Consider the following 17,810-nt stretch of genomic DNA (forward strand, 5'->3'; position numbering starts at 1 on the left):
ATAGTAGCTCCGATTCAAAGCAACCACTAGACATGGTGCAAAAAAACGGAAGAAAGCAGCACTCCACATGACAAAATATCTCCTGCAGCGCACTGAACATCACATACAGTATGCATGGTATGTAACGGCATTAAAGGTTTTTTCAGAGGTATCAAAAGGTTGGACTGGGGCCAGTGTGCGTGTGTGCGTGTATGTTAATGTGCGTTTGTATGCAGGCTCTACATAGTGTTGCCGTGCAATAAATAAGCAGTGTGGCCTTGGGCAACACAATGGCAGGTCAGCAGGATGAAAGAAGACACACCTACTGGTGCAGGAAGAGCTCGAGCTGAGGGCCAGAGGACAGCTGCTTTGCTTGGTGTTATCATAAAGGGCAGAAAATATGAAAACACACAAATCTGAAATCTGGAGTTTTTGAGAGTATTATAATACTGAGGTTTTCTCTATGTATAAAACACTGGGTAAAAGTCACCAGTGGAAGAATGTAACTAATATTCCTGAGAAATTAAGCTAATAACTTTGACAAAACAGGTTTGATCAGACGTCCATTAACTGCAAGTTTGGAATTTCAGTGACAATGGAACTTTACCAACAGACTTTTGTAAAGTTACATTTTCTTCTAGTTTTCTAAGATCTTTTTGGATCAGTTTATCCAACAAAGATTTACTTCATTATTATTCACCCAGCTTTTAGAAGATCATGCATTTTCTTTCTGCATTGCATTGTGGGAGCAACTGTTACTAATGAACCAAACCATTGTTTTTCACAATGACTTATTTGAGTAGGCTAGAGTTTATTCACTTTAACGGTTAAATTCGGTTTCACAAATCTCTTTTTTTGACATTCACTACCTTTTTGTTGAAAGACATTTGTATTTCCCCACTAATGAGACACATGACTATTAATCCCACATCCAAGGAGATGTATTTTGTTCTCCACGCCGTCTGAATTAGAAAATACTGATGATAAAAATGAATTTAAAAGAAAAACAACGTGAGAGAAATTAATAGCAATGGATGACATTTCTATGAGCAGACAGCAAGGCCCCCACACAATTAACCTCTGTTTATCTTGAAATTGACCAATCATGCCTTTAAGAAGAAATTATAATTATCAGTGTTTTTTTCCCCCTGAATGTGTTTGTTTTTCTGTCGTTATGTGTGAATCTGTCACTGTTCCAGGTACATCCAGAACTCACAGCCGTACCTGAACAACATGACAGCGGTGGGCTGCATGATGGCTTTAGCTGCAGTGTTCCCGCTGGGGATTGATGGTCACCACGTCCACAGATCTCAGTTCCCCGTCGTCTGCCAGGTAACAGGAGAAAGAGACAGACAGAGGGAGAAAATAGCTAGAGGGCAGGATGAGGAGTATGGCTGCATATTGTCTGCAAATAATTGGTTTCATTGACTTGATGCTTTTACCCAAACAGTAACAGTAATTACAGAACGGGAGGAAAATGAGCTTAGAAGAAATTCAACTCCGATTTTTGACTATTTTATCCATTTGTTCTTCTTTACCTTTAAAATAGTAGTAACAAATACTAGTCTTATTGCACTCCTCAGAATACAAACTCGACCCAGTCCAACTGAGATTACATTAACATTTAGAAAATAGAAATGTTCCATTTGAGTGGGGAAAGTCCCAAACCCCTTCCTCATTACATTACTGAGATACCCTTGCAGTTGACTTCAGGACTTTAATATAAAGTATTCGTCTTATTGTAGCTGTCATTTAAAGTTTGGGACAGTATCACATTGTGTTAATATTGAGTTTAATGTAGTTAAATAAGGCTTTGTGAAGTCCACACTGAGTGAATTGCAAAGAAAGCAATGTCTTTATGGCAGCACTTTTCCACCAGACTGGAATATTCTACATCTACTGTGCATCATTTTTACATGTTTCCCAAAAATTCAGACTCACTCATTTGATATCTGGGAGCATTGAGGCATCACAACTAATCCTAAAATACTATCACAATGTTTGGATGCACAGCAGGAATTTGTACAGGCTGGTCCATTCGCATCAACACGTAGCATCTCAAAGTTGAATATGACAGTCTTTAAGAGTGTACCTTTTTGCTTTATTTAACATTGTGTCGGCAGTATTGCTCGACTTATTTGGGGCCCAAAAGATTGCCCTTTACAGTTATATGTCAGTTTTAGTACAGCACTGTTGCAAACCCACGTTTAGGATTTTCCGGATCCCTGACAGGCTGGTTGTTCCCGCCTGTGGCAGGCAGACACCTGCAAACCTTATTTCAGCAGTTTGATCATGCACACGCTAATATCATTCATCATATCAGGTATTTGAACGTATTTTGGTATTCAGTGGCACAGACATGATATGTTGGCTGCCAGAATAGCTCAGGCGGAGGGATCCCAGCACTAATGAGGAGTGGGAGTGCTTCCTCTGTCACCCGTGTTGAGCCTTTTTGTTGTGGAAGAGAGAGGGAGATTTCCATTTCTGTCGTTTCCCTGCTCTTTGTCCCTGTCCAGTTATTCTCTCTCAGGCTTTGTTCTGCTTCTCTCTTGCACTCAGCCTCCGACCCTCTGCTCTGGAAAGCCTTTTTTTTTTTTGTTCTGCTGCAATCTCACCCTTTCCTCAAATGAATAGTCTCTTTTTCGTGTATCACCTTCTCTATTCATCTTTCTCTACCTGCAGACACTACTCAGGGATAACAACCTGCACTCCCTTTACATGTTTTTAGGATTTTAAAATGCAGTGAGATCTATATTTGTAAACGTACAGTAAATATTTCCCTTTCGGAGAATGCTTGAATAAAACATTCCTTAAATTAAAGGCGATAAAGCACAGAGCGCTTTGCAGCAAAAAAGCAAATACAACATAATCATTTCTATGAATGAAAATCAACACGACTCAAAGAAGGACTAGTGCATTGACATTATTCTTTATATATTTTACTAGTAATATGGAAAATAACCAATGTTTTTATGAATTATTTATATTACATTATATTATATTGTTGTTTGTAGAGAAAGAACATTTGTTCCTCAATGGTGCTCCTATTTCTGAAACCTACACCCTTGAATAAAGTTATTTTTTAATTATAATGATCTCCTCCTCTACCCTCCTCCAGTTCCGCCTGTGGCTCCTCGGCCTCGGATTCAGCCTGGCGTACGGCAGCATGTTCACCAAGATCTGGTGGGTCCACACCCTCTTCACCAAGAAGGAAGAAAAGAAGGAGAAGAAGAAGGTAAGGAGGAAGTGTGGGAAGGAGGGAGGGAGGGACGGATAAGCCTCTCAGCGGTCTCTGGAGAGCAGAGAAAGGATAGGAGAGGGAGGCCGGGCCGCGCAGCATGTGTGGCGCCGGCTGATAAAAAAGTTAAAACTTTAAAACTTTGCAGGCTTCCTACAGTAACATAAGCTTCTAAGAGGCCAGCTCGGCATCGTTCAATTCTGCTGGGTTGTAGAGAGCGTGCAGGGATATGAGTGTTGGACACACACTGACATAGATACTGTACTTAAAATATGCACATGCGTCTCTACACACATGCAACATTTATGCATAAAGAACCATGCAGATTAGGGGCAGACAAAACCAGGCCCCCGCTACCCACATCATCAGATGTATTTACTTGCTGGTGTATGAGTTGTTTGTGGGTGTGTGTGCATGCCTCCTCTTGAAGATAGTGTGTCCTGGAGCCAGCAAGATACTGCCAGTCTGTGATGTGTTGTGGGAATTTCTAAGACCTAATCAGAAGAATAAGAGATTAAGGCATTTATGGAATATTTATGAATATGGATGAGTATTAAAGTTCTTTGCAGAAATCCAACCTTTGGGGGGTTTATTATTTGAGCCAAAGCACAACGAATCGGGTTGACTTTCAACTCTCTTCATGTCCACAGAAGGGCAATTTGCTAGAGAGCTCTGCATGACTATTTAAAGGAACTTTCACAAATCGAAGGGAGAAAGAGCGCTTTTCCAATCATTTTTCATGAGGCCTGGGACTGTGTAATGTGTTTTCTGCTTTATTTTATTTCCAGTTTTAGTCATTGCACGCTTGAATGGCCGTTACTATGTTGGAGGTACTGGGGGTAAACCAGCGTGGTGGAAAGGAAAAAAGATTTGTTGAAAGAAAGAGGCGGGAGTCGCAGTAGCAGAGCTCATTTTGGTTTCTTGTTCTCGGTTACGGCTGTATTGCTTCTCTTATAGCTTAAGTTAAGAATAATAGAGTTGATATCAGCCGCTTTGGAAACCATCCAGGTGAAAGCAGTGTCATTGAAGTTTGTATAAATGACGATTTCAGGTGGCAGCACAAATATAGCCACTGCAGCTCACTGTGTGTCTCCTACAAACACACACACAAACTGCTCCTAAAATATACTTTGACACACACACACACACACACACACACACACACACACACACACACACACACACACACACACACACACACACACACACACACACACTTTAACGCACACATTCAGAAAGACAATTCGCGCCCTGTCATCCAGAAATCACAAGGACGCCTGTCGTATTATTCGTCCTGGTTGTTTGTCTTTGTTTGTGGACTGACTTGTGATGCCCTTGGAAAGTGATAACTGTTGTGTATCAGTGTGTGTGTGTTCATGTGTGTGTTTTCTTTGCTCATAGCAACACTTGGAGCCATGGAAACTCTACGCAACAGTTGGAGTGCTGCTGGCTATCGACTTCCTGTCACTCATGATCTGGCAGATTGTGGATCCCCTGCACATTACGGTGGAGGTAGAGTACGAAAGACAGATGAGATCATTTGTGTGTCACCGGCCGTTTGCACAGACCGGGCAGCCGTTGTCATGAGTCAATAGCGCAGTAATGAGACACCGCGCCTCGTTTGTAGAAATGTTCTTTCATTTTGATTCATCTTACACTCAAAGAGCACAATCCAAAACAAGGATGGAAATCACAAAGCACAGACAGACAGAAGCACTAAAAATGTGACATTTATGACCCGAATAATTAAATTGATTTGTGTTCAATAGTGTAAGCGCTGCTAAAGATACCCTGTGGTACGAACTGTAAACCAAAATCCACTAGCCGAACAAACATGTTAAATGAATTAAAATGAAACATCCTGCCTCTTTAAACATTTATCTTTTAAAGTTCTTCTGAAATTATTAAGCTACTTGAATCAATATATTTCCTTAACAATATATCAAGGGACTCACTCGCACATTTTCAGAATTCAAAGTGAAGGAAACATACACTTATGTTTTACAGCATATTTACTCAGTTTCAACTGCTGTTATCGACCTTCATACGCTATAAAACTGATTCATTACGTTTTCTAAAGGTGTCCTATTATACTCTTTTTAGAAAATATATTATAGATCTCAGATATATACAAAACATGTCTCTGCAGTGTTTGGCTCAAAATACCAAACAGGTCAAGCATTGTAGCATGCCATACACCCCTCTGTTTCAGCCCTCTCTAAAGTGCTGATTCTGTGTCTGTAGCTTTAAATGCTAATGAGCTGCTGGCTGGCCATGCCCCTCTGCAAAGTGATTGGTTTAAAGAACAGAATGGTGCTCCAGGAGGAGATTCAGGTGATAAGGTGGCGGGTGTTATCTTGGTTGGTTAATGGCTAATGGTTGCACAACCCACATTTTTTTGTGACATCACGAGGTGGCCACAATCTGATCAGCTCATTTTCAGACCGTTTTTTATATAGATGGATCAGGACAAAATCAGAGGGGACACATATCTATGTATAAAACACATGAAAAAGGGGATTTTGCATAATTACGTGACCTTTAAAGAATTCTAATACAAATACCTGGCTATTTAGCTGCCTTAATTCTACACGTATTCCACCAGCTTGTGTCCAAACTTAATCTCTCCTGTTTGGTTCTTATCATGTAGTGTACAATGGATATTCTGATCATTTTCCACTGAAAACAGCTGCAGCCCAAAGGGACCCTATGTGAGCGGTGAGAGTAAACCTAAAGGGTAAAGTTGCTGTTCTGGAAAACAAAACAATATGCAGGAAAATACTGAAACACTCTTGAGTGCTGAGCCTGCAGGAACAAGCAGTAATCCTCTGGGTATTCGACAAAAGAAGTGACACTATACATGTATAAGTACAGACAGTGTCTTTAAACTTTGAAATATTCATATATAGCTGCGTTGATCATCTGAAATGTGTCTGATTACAGCCCTCTTACATTTTCATTTAACTACTTTTTACATTATGTATTATTATATTCACTTTTGCAGTACACTCCAACAACTCTGCCACTAGTAGATCAAAACTCCACAGAATACCTTTTATATGTACAAACAAAGGGGAAACCTCATGATTGCATTGTTTGGTGGCTTACAATGCAAGTGCTTCCATGTGCATGAGTATCCTGATTTCCCTGATAAGCCCCAATCTTATAAACCTCAAAGCTAGTTCGATCCTTTGTGTTCAGATTAACTCGCGCTTAGTCAGTTTGTTATAGATATTCGGCTCTTCTTTTCTATTAGCAGCGATCAGATGGACAAGCTACTTTAAGCACTGCCAGAACCCTAATAGACTTTATGTGGCTATATGAGTACATGAATAAGTGGCTGACATGTTGTAAGATTAAGACACAGAAACCTTAATACTGTTATACTGCTCAACTTTAAACGGCATGTCCAGAATGTTATTAAAACCTACATGAGACACAACATCGAGACACTAATGTGCATGAAGTCTGCTGTCATTAAGTGCAGTCAACCTCTGTAGGAACAAGAGTCGCCTCTATTCATCATCATTAGCCCCTGTCTGCACAGTGCTGTCAAATCTTGAATTTAAATAGCCATATTTCGTATTTATTGGATATGTAATACTCAGTTTTTTCAGTCATTTATTTCTGACATATGGTAAAGACCTATTTGCTCAAGGGGATCATTCGTGCAGTCACTGGTGCTCGAGGTTACTGTGCATTTTTGCCTCCATCTCCAGAGAGCTGCTGTGTCATCGTTTCTTATTTCTCTTTCTCTCCATCTCTTTATCCTTCTACTCCTCTTCCTCTGTCTGCCATGCGAGTAGAAGTTCACTAAGGAGGCCCCTAAAGAAGATTTGGATGTCCTGATTCAGCCCTTGCTGGAGCACTGCAGCTCAGAGAAGATGAACACGTGGCTGGGTATGCGTTGTCTCTCTTTCTTTTTTACTCTCTCATATCACAATCTGTCTCTTCATCACTCTTTGCCCTGCTCTGGTTTTGAATAAGCTTTGTCACACACATGGCCATATGCAGGCACATATGCACACACACACACACACACACACACACACACACACACACACACACACACACACACACACACACACACACACACACACACACACACACACACACACACACGTCACTACCATTCAGTCTGAATTAAACAGGCCTCAAATCACTGCCTCCTCCCTCAGCCCCAACCACCCTTCTTCAGTTTGACTCCTCTTTTTTGTCTCTTTGCTTCTGTTTTTGTTGGCCCACGCAGTCCCTCTTTCTCCCTGTCTGTCTCTCTGCTGACTTATTTTAGCGTGGCAGCTCTTATGAAATTATAATGGTGCTGAAATTCAAATAATGTGGGTCACAAACTGGGCCATTGCCCCATAGCATTTCCCTTCCCAGAGAAGAAAAGATGGTGCTTTAATATCAGGCGGTATAAGGAGACAATGGACAGTGGGAAGAAATGTTGAACTTACTCAGTCACACGTCCTCTTTTCATTCCCCTCTTCTCTCTTTCACTTTTCCTTGTCAGTCTTACTAGCTTTCAGGACATTCTGTCTTTTTGCAATTGAGTTTCTTTTGTACGTACATTTTTGGTTTCCTCTCTGCAAAACTCAGTCCCTCAACGGCCACACTGAGCTGTTCACAATGTAACATTCGCCAGAAGCAAAGGGGGTTCATGTCAACTTCCAGGTTTTCTATTCTGTGATTTCTTAAAGTTTCATTAAGACTAAATCTATCTCCTCATCCTGCAACATGCATTACATGTTCTTTGCTTCAAAGATTTGTCTTGGCTAATGAACATCTTGGTCCAAAATATAAAAAAATAAATAAAATTGTATTAAAAAAACAATAGAGCAGATTTTGCAGTCACTAACCTGCCCAAATAAGACAAAAAAAACAAACATGTATTCTAAAAAAAATGAGTGAAAATAAGTTTATATAAACAAATTCAACAAATTAGTTTTTCTCTTCAGCTCCAAAACTTTAATGCTATGTTTTGTGCTGTATTATTATCAGCTCTCTCACACAGTAACGTATTTTGGGGGGAATCAGAAGTTGAGATGGGGCAGAAAGCGCTGTCAAATGATGCGCAGCTCATGGTGGTTTTTATCTACACACTTTGTGAATCCCCCCACCCTTGTGTCCTAACAGCTGTTTGTCATGTTAGTTGCTTAACCTCACCTCAGTTAAGATCTTACCGTAATAACGGTTTCCTATATGGAGACCAATAGGGCTAACATTTTGTCAATTTAAAAGACAAAATGTTATGGTAAGCGAAATTGAATGTTGTTTTTTTTCAGGGAAGCATTCTCACATTATTGAGCCTTTATTTGTTTCCATACCATACTGCTTTTTCCTATAGATATTGCCTCAGTTGCATTACACATATCATTGTATATATATGATTCATGTTGTTTCTCTGTTACTTTCTTCTTGTAGGTGTGGTTTACGGCTACAAGGGGCTGCTGCTGCTCCTGGGTATATTCCTGGCCTACGAAACCAAGTCCGTCTCCACAGAAAAGATCAATGACCATCGGGCCGTGGGAATGGCTATATACAACGTCGCTGTGAGTCCAAAAAAGAAATGACACCGTCACGCCTAAAGTCCTGTTTCTGGATGCTGCCTTCTGCTCAAAGCACAATGAATAACTTTAACGTGGCTATAAATACGATTTTTATGCCCCATAGCATAAAACGGCTGTAGTATAACTGTGGGTGGGTTAATCAATCCGATTGCCTCCATGATTACTCTGTCTGGGACTCACTTTTATTTTGCATTACTGCTCATTTCAGAGCAAAACAGACCAGTGTTAGGATATTGTAGATACACAAGCTTAAAAGCTTCGTTCTCGAGGGGCTAGTCTCGTTGCGTCTGTTTTGTTATATGAATGGAGTTCATAGATAACGTAATGCCCCCTTAATGCTTGTGATGTGTATTCCTTTTTTAAGTAGATAAGTGACTGAAGATGAAACAACAACACTTTCAAATATATCCTATGAGGATAAAATTGAGTTTAAATAGGTTTTTCTACATTCATCGTTTGCATCCATCTTCATAAATCACACAACATAAAGTCCCCTGTGGGCGAAATACAGTACTAATGTTTATGACTCCAAAAACAACCTGTGGGATGTTCTGAACATTAAAGATGAAGGATTTAGTATAAAATACAGGAATGTACATGTTGGTTTAATGATTGGTTAGAGCAACAGGAGACACAGAAACAAGCTTATATCAAATATTCAAACTTTCCCACAAGCACATGTTGAGCTTTGATCCCCTAAAAACGCGGATCCCTAGACACCAGATCCTAATACTGCCAGAACAAGCTGCTGTATGTATGAACCATACATGTTGATGCTTATGGTGCCTGTGAACGTCCGCCTCGTGTCCTTTTACGCAATTAGACTTATTTTCAATAGGACTACCTGTTGAAATAAAAAGTCAAAACAAACTTGTAACACTAAACCTTTATAGTGCTGCAATCTCATGAAACTCGAGCGTACCTTGCTGAGCATTTATTTATGGGAAGAAAATGACGTGCAGTTTGGGTTATGTGTCATTATTGTGTGTGGACGGCAGAGATTGCATTCACATGGTGCTTTCACTGCCGTTTAGTTGGAATAGGTTTAAAATTGTACCGATTTAGCAACTAAAGTTCAGGGGTAAAAAACGCAGCTGTCAGTCCAAACCATTTCTCAGCTTTTGTTAATAGCAAGTGAATCATCTTAAACGGCACCTAGGATGCACTTTACTCTGCTATTATGTTCACTTTAGCCACTTAAGACAAAAACTCGCTGCCATTTCCTGACACTGTTGACACACGGTAACTTTGTAATTGATGTAAAATCTACTTTACACTTTAACTGCCACAGGAGGTTTCAGCTTTGAACAAAAGCAAGCAAACCATTTTTAATTTGTTTTTAAAAAGGCTTTTTTTTTGCCAGATCTTCCTGCACTCTCCTTGATTTACTTTTAAAAAGATACGATTTTAATGAACATCCAAACTACCAGCTTATACTTTAGTTATAAATAAAAGGATGGAGCTTCCCTTCTCTTTCAAGTAGAGGGTTCGGCATGGCTCCATCAATCATGGTTATTTATGAGAGCATTAACTGCAGCTTGCTTGCTCATTTCATCACATGGCTCCATAATGTGAGACAAGCCTAATGTTATTATTTTCTGTTCTGATATACACATCTCAGTTTTATGATGATGTCAATAGTTAATGGCGTCTGTAGAGAGACCTCCTTCCTCTTCGCTAAGCTGTGAGCTCCAGGCTCTGATGAGATGACAATGTGGTGATTGTCAGCGCGCTGCAGCCACTTCAGTCATGACTTTTTAATGCTGTTTTCACATGGGAGCCCTCCCCGGAATGATAAACAGATGCCTAATGCTTTTATGGATGTGATTTCCCTCCCTTCTCATTCTCTCACTCTCCTCTTCTTCATTCTGCACCTCCTCTCTTATCACTTCCCCTGCTTTTATGTGTTCTCTCGACTTTAACCACACTTTTCTTCTTTTATTTGTTAACTCCTGTTTCTTTTCGTTTCTCTCCATCTGTTTCTCTCTGTCCTCCTGCAGGTGTTGTGCCTGATCACGGCTCCAGTGACCATGATCCTGACTTCACAGCAGGACGCTTCCTTTGCCTTCGCTGCTCTAGCAGTCGTCTTCTCTGCCTACATCACTCTGGTGGTGCTTTTCGTACCCAAGGTGCTCTGACTGGTCCCTGACACCTTTTAGGAAATGTTGCACACAGAAAAAAAAAGCACTCGTTTTGCACTAAAACCAAAGGTCAAAACTTGCCAATCTCAGTTTCTTTAGGGAGAAAGAGGCCTGTACTGCATTGTGCATAAAAAGGACAAACCTCTCACTCTTTGTTCAGTCTGCAAGCTCTTCTTTGATTTTGGATGCAAAGCAATATTGGTCCTTGTGTTTCATATGTGTATTAATAGATATAGCTCATAATATAAGTAAACAATGTCAGTTTAACAATGAGAATCAAAGTCAAAGGGTAGAACATAGAATAATCCAATCAAAAGGCCGTACTCTGTATAAACCTACAAAATAAGACAAATAAAAACAAGAGCGATACAGGGAGGGTCCAGCAGTGAGGCGACTGTGATTGAAGAGAGTTAAATAAGTTAGAAAGATTATAGAAATTATCAAAGTTAGTTCTCCTCTTAATCTTTTAATCTTTCTGTGATCTCACCATTATGGTTATAATCTGTGGCATTTCACATTACTTTATGAACGTGTGCCTGCATTCAATATTTGTTGTTAGGAAAAAGAAATGAGTTGGCAAAAACAAAGTGAGAAGTGTTAATTGTCTTGCAGCAGCTACAATGATTTGTTTGGAATAAACAGAATAAGAGCTGGGTTGTTCACATGAGCGCTGCTGCAGCCTGTGCAGATCGAGGAAAGAGTGCCACCTATAGAACGTCCAACTACATCAACAGAATATCCAATGAAAAAAATAAATAAATCACAATACACCGCTGTTTAATTGTGTGGCTGTGCAGAAGCCACACCGCAGTGAGAGCCAAGCACCAAAACAAGACCCATTATTAAACCACAACGTCTTCAGCCTTCAAGCCATTGAGAGAGACTTGGCTTCAAGGGCTGCAGATATTAAAACACATTTATGAGATGCATTATTCATTCAGCAAACAGTACTCTCAAGTCTTATCTTGGTTTTTTTTATTGACTTCCTGTTCCTGTGGCGGCGCAGATGCGGCGTCTCATCACCCGCGGTGAGTGGCAGTCGGAGCAGCAGGACACTCTGAAGACCGGCTCATCCACCAACAACAACGACGAGGAGAAATCCCGGCAGCTGGAGAGAGAGAACAGGGAGCTGCAGAAGATCATTCAGGAGGTGAAGGCGTTACAGACAGTTATTAAATATAACGTGCAACATATGTTTTGTTCCCTATTATACACAGGGAAAAGAACAACATGTCACATTGTGACTTATAAATATGTGTTTATGGTATGAGGTATCCTTTGTCATCATAGCTTTATAATGTAATGTAATACATGTGTGTCTTTTTTGATAATATAACGTATTTCCATAATTTGCTTTCAACACTAAAAACTGTTTTAAAGTATTCTTCTTTTTTTCATTGTTATTATGACAGTCTAGCTCAAATAAATTACTGTAAAAAAGTAAAAGGATTGGAATTTCCTCAGGTCCCTTATGTTTCAGAAGATGTATTTTCCAGATTTTTGACTTAAAGTACAGCCTTTAATATAATCATTTTCTTTTTTATAAGTCCTTAAAAGTGTCAATATAATTGTTCACATCAAACTGAACTGAACTTAAAAATGCTACACAACAAGAAACACAACAATGTCCCTCTCCTCTCGTTGTGTCCTCAGAAAGAAGAGAGAGTATCCGCACTCCGCAACCAGCTGGCTGAGCGACAGGCTTTACGCAACCGCCGCCGACCCTCCTCTGGCCAGAATCAGAACCACAATGCCCCGCCGCCCTCCTCCCAGCCCGACCCCAAGTCTCTGCTGCCCCCGCCCGGCTACCCCAACCCCACCACGGACAATCACTCCCTCCCGCCTTCCTTCTCCAACTCCTCCAACCTTTACCCGGCTGACAGCAAGATGAGCCGCAACCACTGTCACAACAGCCAAATCCCACTGCTGTATAAATAGGCGAGGCACTGGGAGAGGGGTTTCGGGAGGGGGGGGGGGGGAAACAGTCACACAATGCACACACACACACAGGGGACACAAAACACAATGAGACACTGTGACTTTCACTTGTTTGGGCGATAAGCACAGCGGTGTTGTGACACTGTTTTAAATACGGCGTGGAAGCACAAATAAGTTCACAGGAGTGCTGTACACTCGGCAGCTTCGGGGAGAGCAGGTAACACCCGTCCGCACAGTTTTGATCTCACTGCGTTCAACCCAGCAACGAGGCACTTGTGACTGTACAGACTAGCAGCACTCGAGGTCTTTTTTTCAAAGTGAACAGTTAGGTCTCTTAATCATTCCTCCCCCTCATTCGTTATCTCGTTCTGTTGTGGAGACACCTCGCCGAGGATCTTAAAAGGAAACGTTTGTGTCTTTGTTATATCGTCTCCACCATTCGTGTCTCGGGTTTGTTGACTAGGCAAGCACACACAGTAGTGGTTTATATTGTTCTGTAATATCTGACCTGTTTTGTCATGGAGTGTTGTTAAATTATTTGTTTACTTTTCAGGGGACTTGTGGAAAAATGAAATTTACAAATGGACAAAGGATTGTAAAGTCCGCTGAGCTCCACCACTTGAGATACTGGTTTCACTGAAAGATGATGATGTGCATTATTAAATAGCCATAATTTAGAAAAGGACCTCAGAGATTGGCATGTATGGATGTCTGTTGTCAGGACTGTGTATTTAAGTACAATACTGCATCTCAAAAAAAAAAACTGTCCTTTGCTGAATATTAACTAATTTCAAAGGAGGAAATGATCCAAGCTTTGTCATGTCTAGGGAAACTTTTGATAGTTTTGCCATTTGCGATGATGTTTACATTGTATTTTTTGAGATTTGTCTTACCTTTTTAGCATTAAAGAACCGTCATAGCCATCAAATAACCCCTCCCCCCCTGCTGCAGCCATAGTCAATGCAGCTGATCCTCACATTTTGTTGGGAAAAACTACAACATGCCAGAAGAATAGTTTGTACTTTCTTCCTCCTGGAACTGAAAGCCAATTTATATACTTCCCAGCAGCAGTCGGTGAGAGGTGGGGATTCTATGATGGCTATTTCTGTGGGGATTCAGAGAAAGCACAGTTTTTATACACATTATTCTTGTGAGCCTTTTCTTTTTTTTTTAGAGGGTGTTTTTTTTACGTTTTCCCATAACAGACAATCTGGATGGAGTTTATATTTTATTTTATGTTTTTCCCATTTTGCCTTCGGGTAAATTATAAATGTATCAAAGAAGGATGTACGTAAAGTTATGTGACAAACTGTATTTATTCAGCAGTTAATCTGGAGGTACTATTTCATTCATGAGCTATTTCCAGATTTTATAAAAGCAATGATATCTGAACAGCTTTATCAGCAGGTAATACAATACTTTGTCAAATATTTTTAAAAATATATATGTCAGTGCGCACTTTAAACTGAACAAACTATGGTTATTCCACTTCATGTTTGCTGGTATTCTAATACATTTCAGCTCAGGGTATGGAGGAGGACATCAATGAATGAAATAGGCCATATGTATTAACTGTGCAGTACCTGGATGAGATAGTGTAACATATGAATGCAGAAATAATTTAGGAATTGTTCTATTATCTTGCACATATATGACAATGTACATGGATTTGGGGATGTTTGTATTCACTATATATAAGATCGTAAATGTTATTATATTTCAGAGTATGTGTATGCAAATATATGGGTACCATAAATAAAAATCATTGTTTTTTCATTGGGTATTTGTGTTTCAGTGATACTTTTTTTTCCACATCACTGAAAATACATGAACAGTAGGGAAGTTCAGGGTTCATTTCTAAAAGTACCCTGTGAAGTCAAACTGAAACTAAAATTTTTGTGGATTTTTTTTTTTCAGCTTTTTTCAGCTTGGGAAACACTTGATCCTATGTGTTGGATTATAATTTCACAATTAATTTGAATTGCAAAGCCTTATTACATCATCCACCAGATGTCACCTTTTATTTGCTTCTTTTCTAACTCACTATGACCTTTAGAGTCTCTGTTGAGTTGAATTTATTTGTCTGTGGAACTTAATTATCTTTTACCGGGTCATCCTGAGTCAAAGAGCAAACAAACCCTGAAGAAGAAAACAATGAACAAATCTTGGAAAAGGTTTTCAGCACAAGGACTAGTTGCAAAGGCTAGTGGGAATGTTGTTACTGAGACAATAAGTGGATGTTTGTGGATAAAAAGACACTAAAGTAGACAAATGCTTCCAACACATACACACACACACACACACACACACACACACACACACACACACACACACACACACACACACACACACACACATATCCATGTCATGTTTCTTTCCAGCTGACTGAAGATGAAGTATGTGGTAATAGAGGGACAGGGGTTGCTGATGTGATGGAGGAGGGAGCTTGTGTGTGGGAGGGAGGTTGGTGGGAGGGTGTCATTGGGGAAAACCCGCTCTGGGCTGAGGCTTCTGTGGGCCTCCACCTGACACAGCACTCGGCAACAGCACAGAAAAGTAGGAAACTCCCCTCTACTTGTCTGATCTAACAAAGGAAGTATTTGCTGGCTGTGGAGGAATTTCATAGCTGCTTTTGCCAAATGTGTGTGTGTGTGTGTGTGTGTGTGTGTGTGTGTGTGTGTGTGTGTGTGTCTGTGTGTGTGTGTGTGTGTGTGTGTGTGTGTGTGTGTGTGTGTGTGTGTGCGTGCGTGCGTGCGTGCGTGCGTGCGTGTGTGCTACTGCCCTAGCTGGCTGGAGTTGTTCCTCTTATTATCTCTGGGAAATGACTTCATACTTTGTAATTACAAAAACTGAGTAATCTTTTCTGTAAGTATTTCCTTGTTAGATTTTTATTAAATTCATGTGCACATACACATATAAATACAGTCTTGGACACCTAATCCCAACAATTTAAATAACAATAAATACAAATAAATACAAACATGTAGTAAGTGGTAATAGTTCTGTACTTAATCTCTTGAACATAATCTCTTCAGTGAAGATCTGTGTCTGTATCCAGTACAGCAGAGAAAGTCTAGCCTACTACAATCTCAGGTCAGCATAAATAAAGTACAAAAAGTGCCTAAAATAGAAATAATGTTGCAAACTGTTACAGTTTATAGGATTTGGAAAAAACTCTGCACTGCCTGTTCGGCTAAAAGCTTTATCTCCATTGAGATTTAAACAGTTTCACATCACCATGAAGATGAATAATATAAAAAAAACAAAAAAACACAATGTAAAAAGAAAATGCCAGAACATAATGGCACTGTGCAGAGCTTTGTATCGTACTATCACAGCAAATAGTCATTTCAAAGTGCAAACACACCAAAGAAATTCTGTCCCTCGTCGGTCTCCAGCTCTGATAGCTGGTTGGTTTCGGTCCACAGTCGGTCTCCTTTGTTCAGCTGAAACACTGCGCCCAGATATATGGCGTTGTACCATCCCTGTCCATCTCTGTAGCTGTCCTCCTGCGCAGTGTTTTGGCACGCTGACCTCACGGCGCTCATCAGAGAGGCATCGTTGCTTACGGAGTCAGAGTAGCGCCAGATCCTGTGGCTGAGAGGTGTGAGGTGTTTTTCCGCTCCCTCCTCGTCGCCATCGCTGCAGGACACTCTGAACGACACCTGGCTGTAGACGAAGTACAGTCCTGTATGTGGGATTACTATCTGGTTGTTCACAAGTTTAAAGCCGCCCTGAGTGAACGCTTGACCTTGACCGCTTCTCCACTCCAACTGGTCTTTCAAAGTGTTGCCTTCTTCGTAGATCCCTAATAGAAGAGTAATAAGACACATTGTTAAAGCCTGGAGACACTTTGGTTGTTCTTTTCACAGGGTTTTGAATTATTAACAGAAAATAGGAATTTGATTGAAGCCAATGAATAACTCGTGCAACAACTTCCCTATAGTCCACCTGACCATCATACTTATATATATATATATATATATATATAAAATAAGGAAGCTAAAAATATTACAAAAGAGGAAGGAACACTGTTTGAAGGCTGAAATCATGAAACTCATTGTCTGCTGAGGACTGAATGAAGCTAAGACATGACTCACCTTCTAGATGGATGGCTGCCTTGGCTCTGCTGCTGATTCGCTTCAGTGTGGTGTGGGGATCTGAGGAGAGAAAGACAAATATGAGCTTGTCTGAAATAATCCATAAAGCCTCAAGTATACCTAACAAACCCCCTTTGGCATTTTAACTACATGAGCACCCATGCATGTAATCACCTGTTTTCTCTGCTGTGTCCTTGTTGATCAGCGCTTCTGTTTGGCCTGATTGTGTCTGTAAGGAGAGAAAATGGCAAATGAATTACAAAATATAAACACAAAAGGTGCATTTCAGTAAAAATACAAGGTTTAAAAAGGTTAAATGCAAAGAAGACGGAGCTATTCCTTACCATTACTTCTGGCCTTCCACTCCAGTACCAAGCAAACACCAGGATACCCCCTACACAAAGGGCCATGACAAGAAGGGCCACAGACAACTTCAACATCCGCTCTGTGGAGGACTTCTTTTCTACCAAAACCACTGTCCTCTGCTCAAGACCCATCTCCATGTCACTTGGTGCAGATGTGTAGGCAACCATATTACAAATCCCTGATGTTAAATGTTTAAATGAAAAGCTCAAATCTAGCAACTTTGCTGAATGCTATGTCTTCTGTGTTGATACTTCTCTCTTTGTGTTGCTATTGTGTTAAGAGTGAATTTCTGCCAGAGAGCTTGTAGTATTTATGCTGTGGCAGTGCAGTGGGGAAACTCCAGTGATGTCACAATGTAAGTGGAGACAGTGCAGCAGCAGCAGCAGCAGCAGCAGCAGCAGCAGCAGCGGAGCAGCCTGAGCTATGGAGAGAAATGAGACCGGGAGGGAAAGTCACTGAGTGGAGTTTACCAGTGCTG

General features: G+C 40.4%; 2 protein-coding genes across 4 annotated transcripts in view; one reads left to right on the forward strand and one right to left on the reverse strand.

Annotated features, from left to right (window-relative positions):
• gabbr1a (gamma-aminobutyric acid (GABA) B receptor, 1a) overlaps positions 1–14,642 on the forward strand; it is a 61,397-nt gene extending 46,755 nt beyond the window's left edge. For all 3 annotated transcript variants that reach the window (XM_063878234.1, XM_063878233.1, XM_063878235.1), the window contains 8 exons: positions 1,179–1,311; positions 3,098–3,214; positions 4,619–4,729; positions 7,024–7,117; positions 8,642–8,769; positions 10,788–10,916; positions 11,935–12,078; positions 12,582–14,642. In XM_063878234.1, the coding sequence (XP_063734304.1) occupies positions 1,179–1,311; positions 3,098–3,214; positions 4,619–4,729; positions 7,024–7,117; positions 8,642–8,769; positions 10,788–10,916; positions 11,935–12,078; positions 12,582–12,866 (1,141 nt within the window). In that variant the 3' untranslated portion in view covers positions 12,867–14,642. The remainder of the gene's footprint in view (positions 1–1,178; positions 1,312–3,097; positions 3,215–4,618; positions 4,730–7,023; positions 7,118–8,641; positions 8,770–10,787; positions 10,917–11,934; positions 12,079–12,581) is intronic.
• Positions 14,643–15,738: 1,096 nt separating this feature from the next.
• Positions 15,739–17,597, reverse strand: tnfb (tumor necrosis factor b (TNF superfamily, member 2)). Its single transcript, XM_063878538.1, has 4 exons — positions 17,311–17,597; positions 17,141–17,195; positions 16,967–17,026; positions 15,739–16,674 (listed from the first exon to the last, which is right to left on the reverse strand). Exons 1-4 carry the CDS (start codon positions 17,497–17,499, stop codon positions 16,217–16,219), a joined length of 762 nt encoding a protein of 253 aa, XP_063734608.1. The 5' UTR covers positions 17,500–17,597; the 3' UTR covers positions 15,739–16,216.
• Between the last annotated feature and the right edge of the window lie 213 nt (positions 17,598–17,810).

This window comes from Eleginops maclovinus, chromosome 3, assembly GCF_036324505.1.
Source record: "Eleginops maclovinus isolate JMC-PN-2008 ecotype Puerto Natales chromosome 3, JC_Emac_rtc_rv5, whole genome shotgun sequence".
Taxonomy (NCBI): Eukaryota; Metazoa; Chordata; class Actinopteri; order Perciformes; family Eleginopidae; genus Eleginops; species Eleginops maclovinus.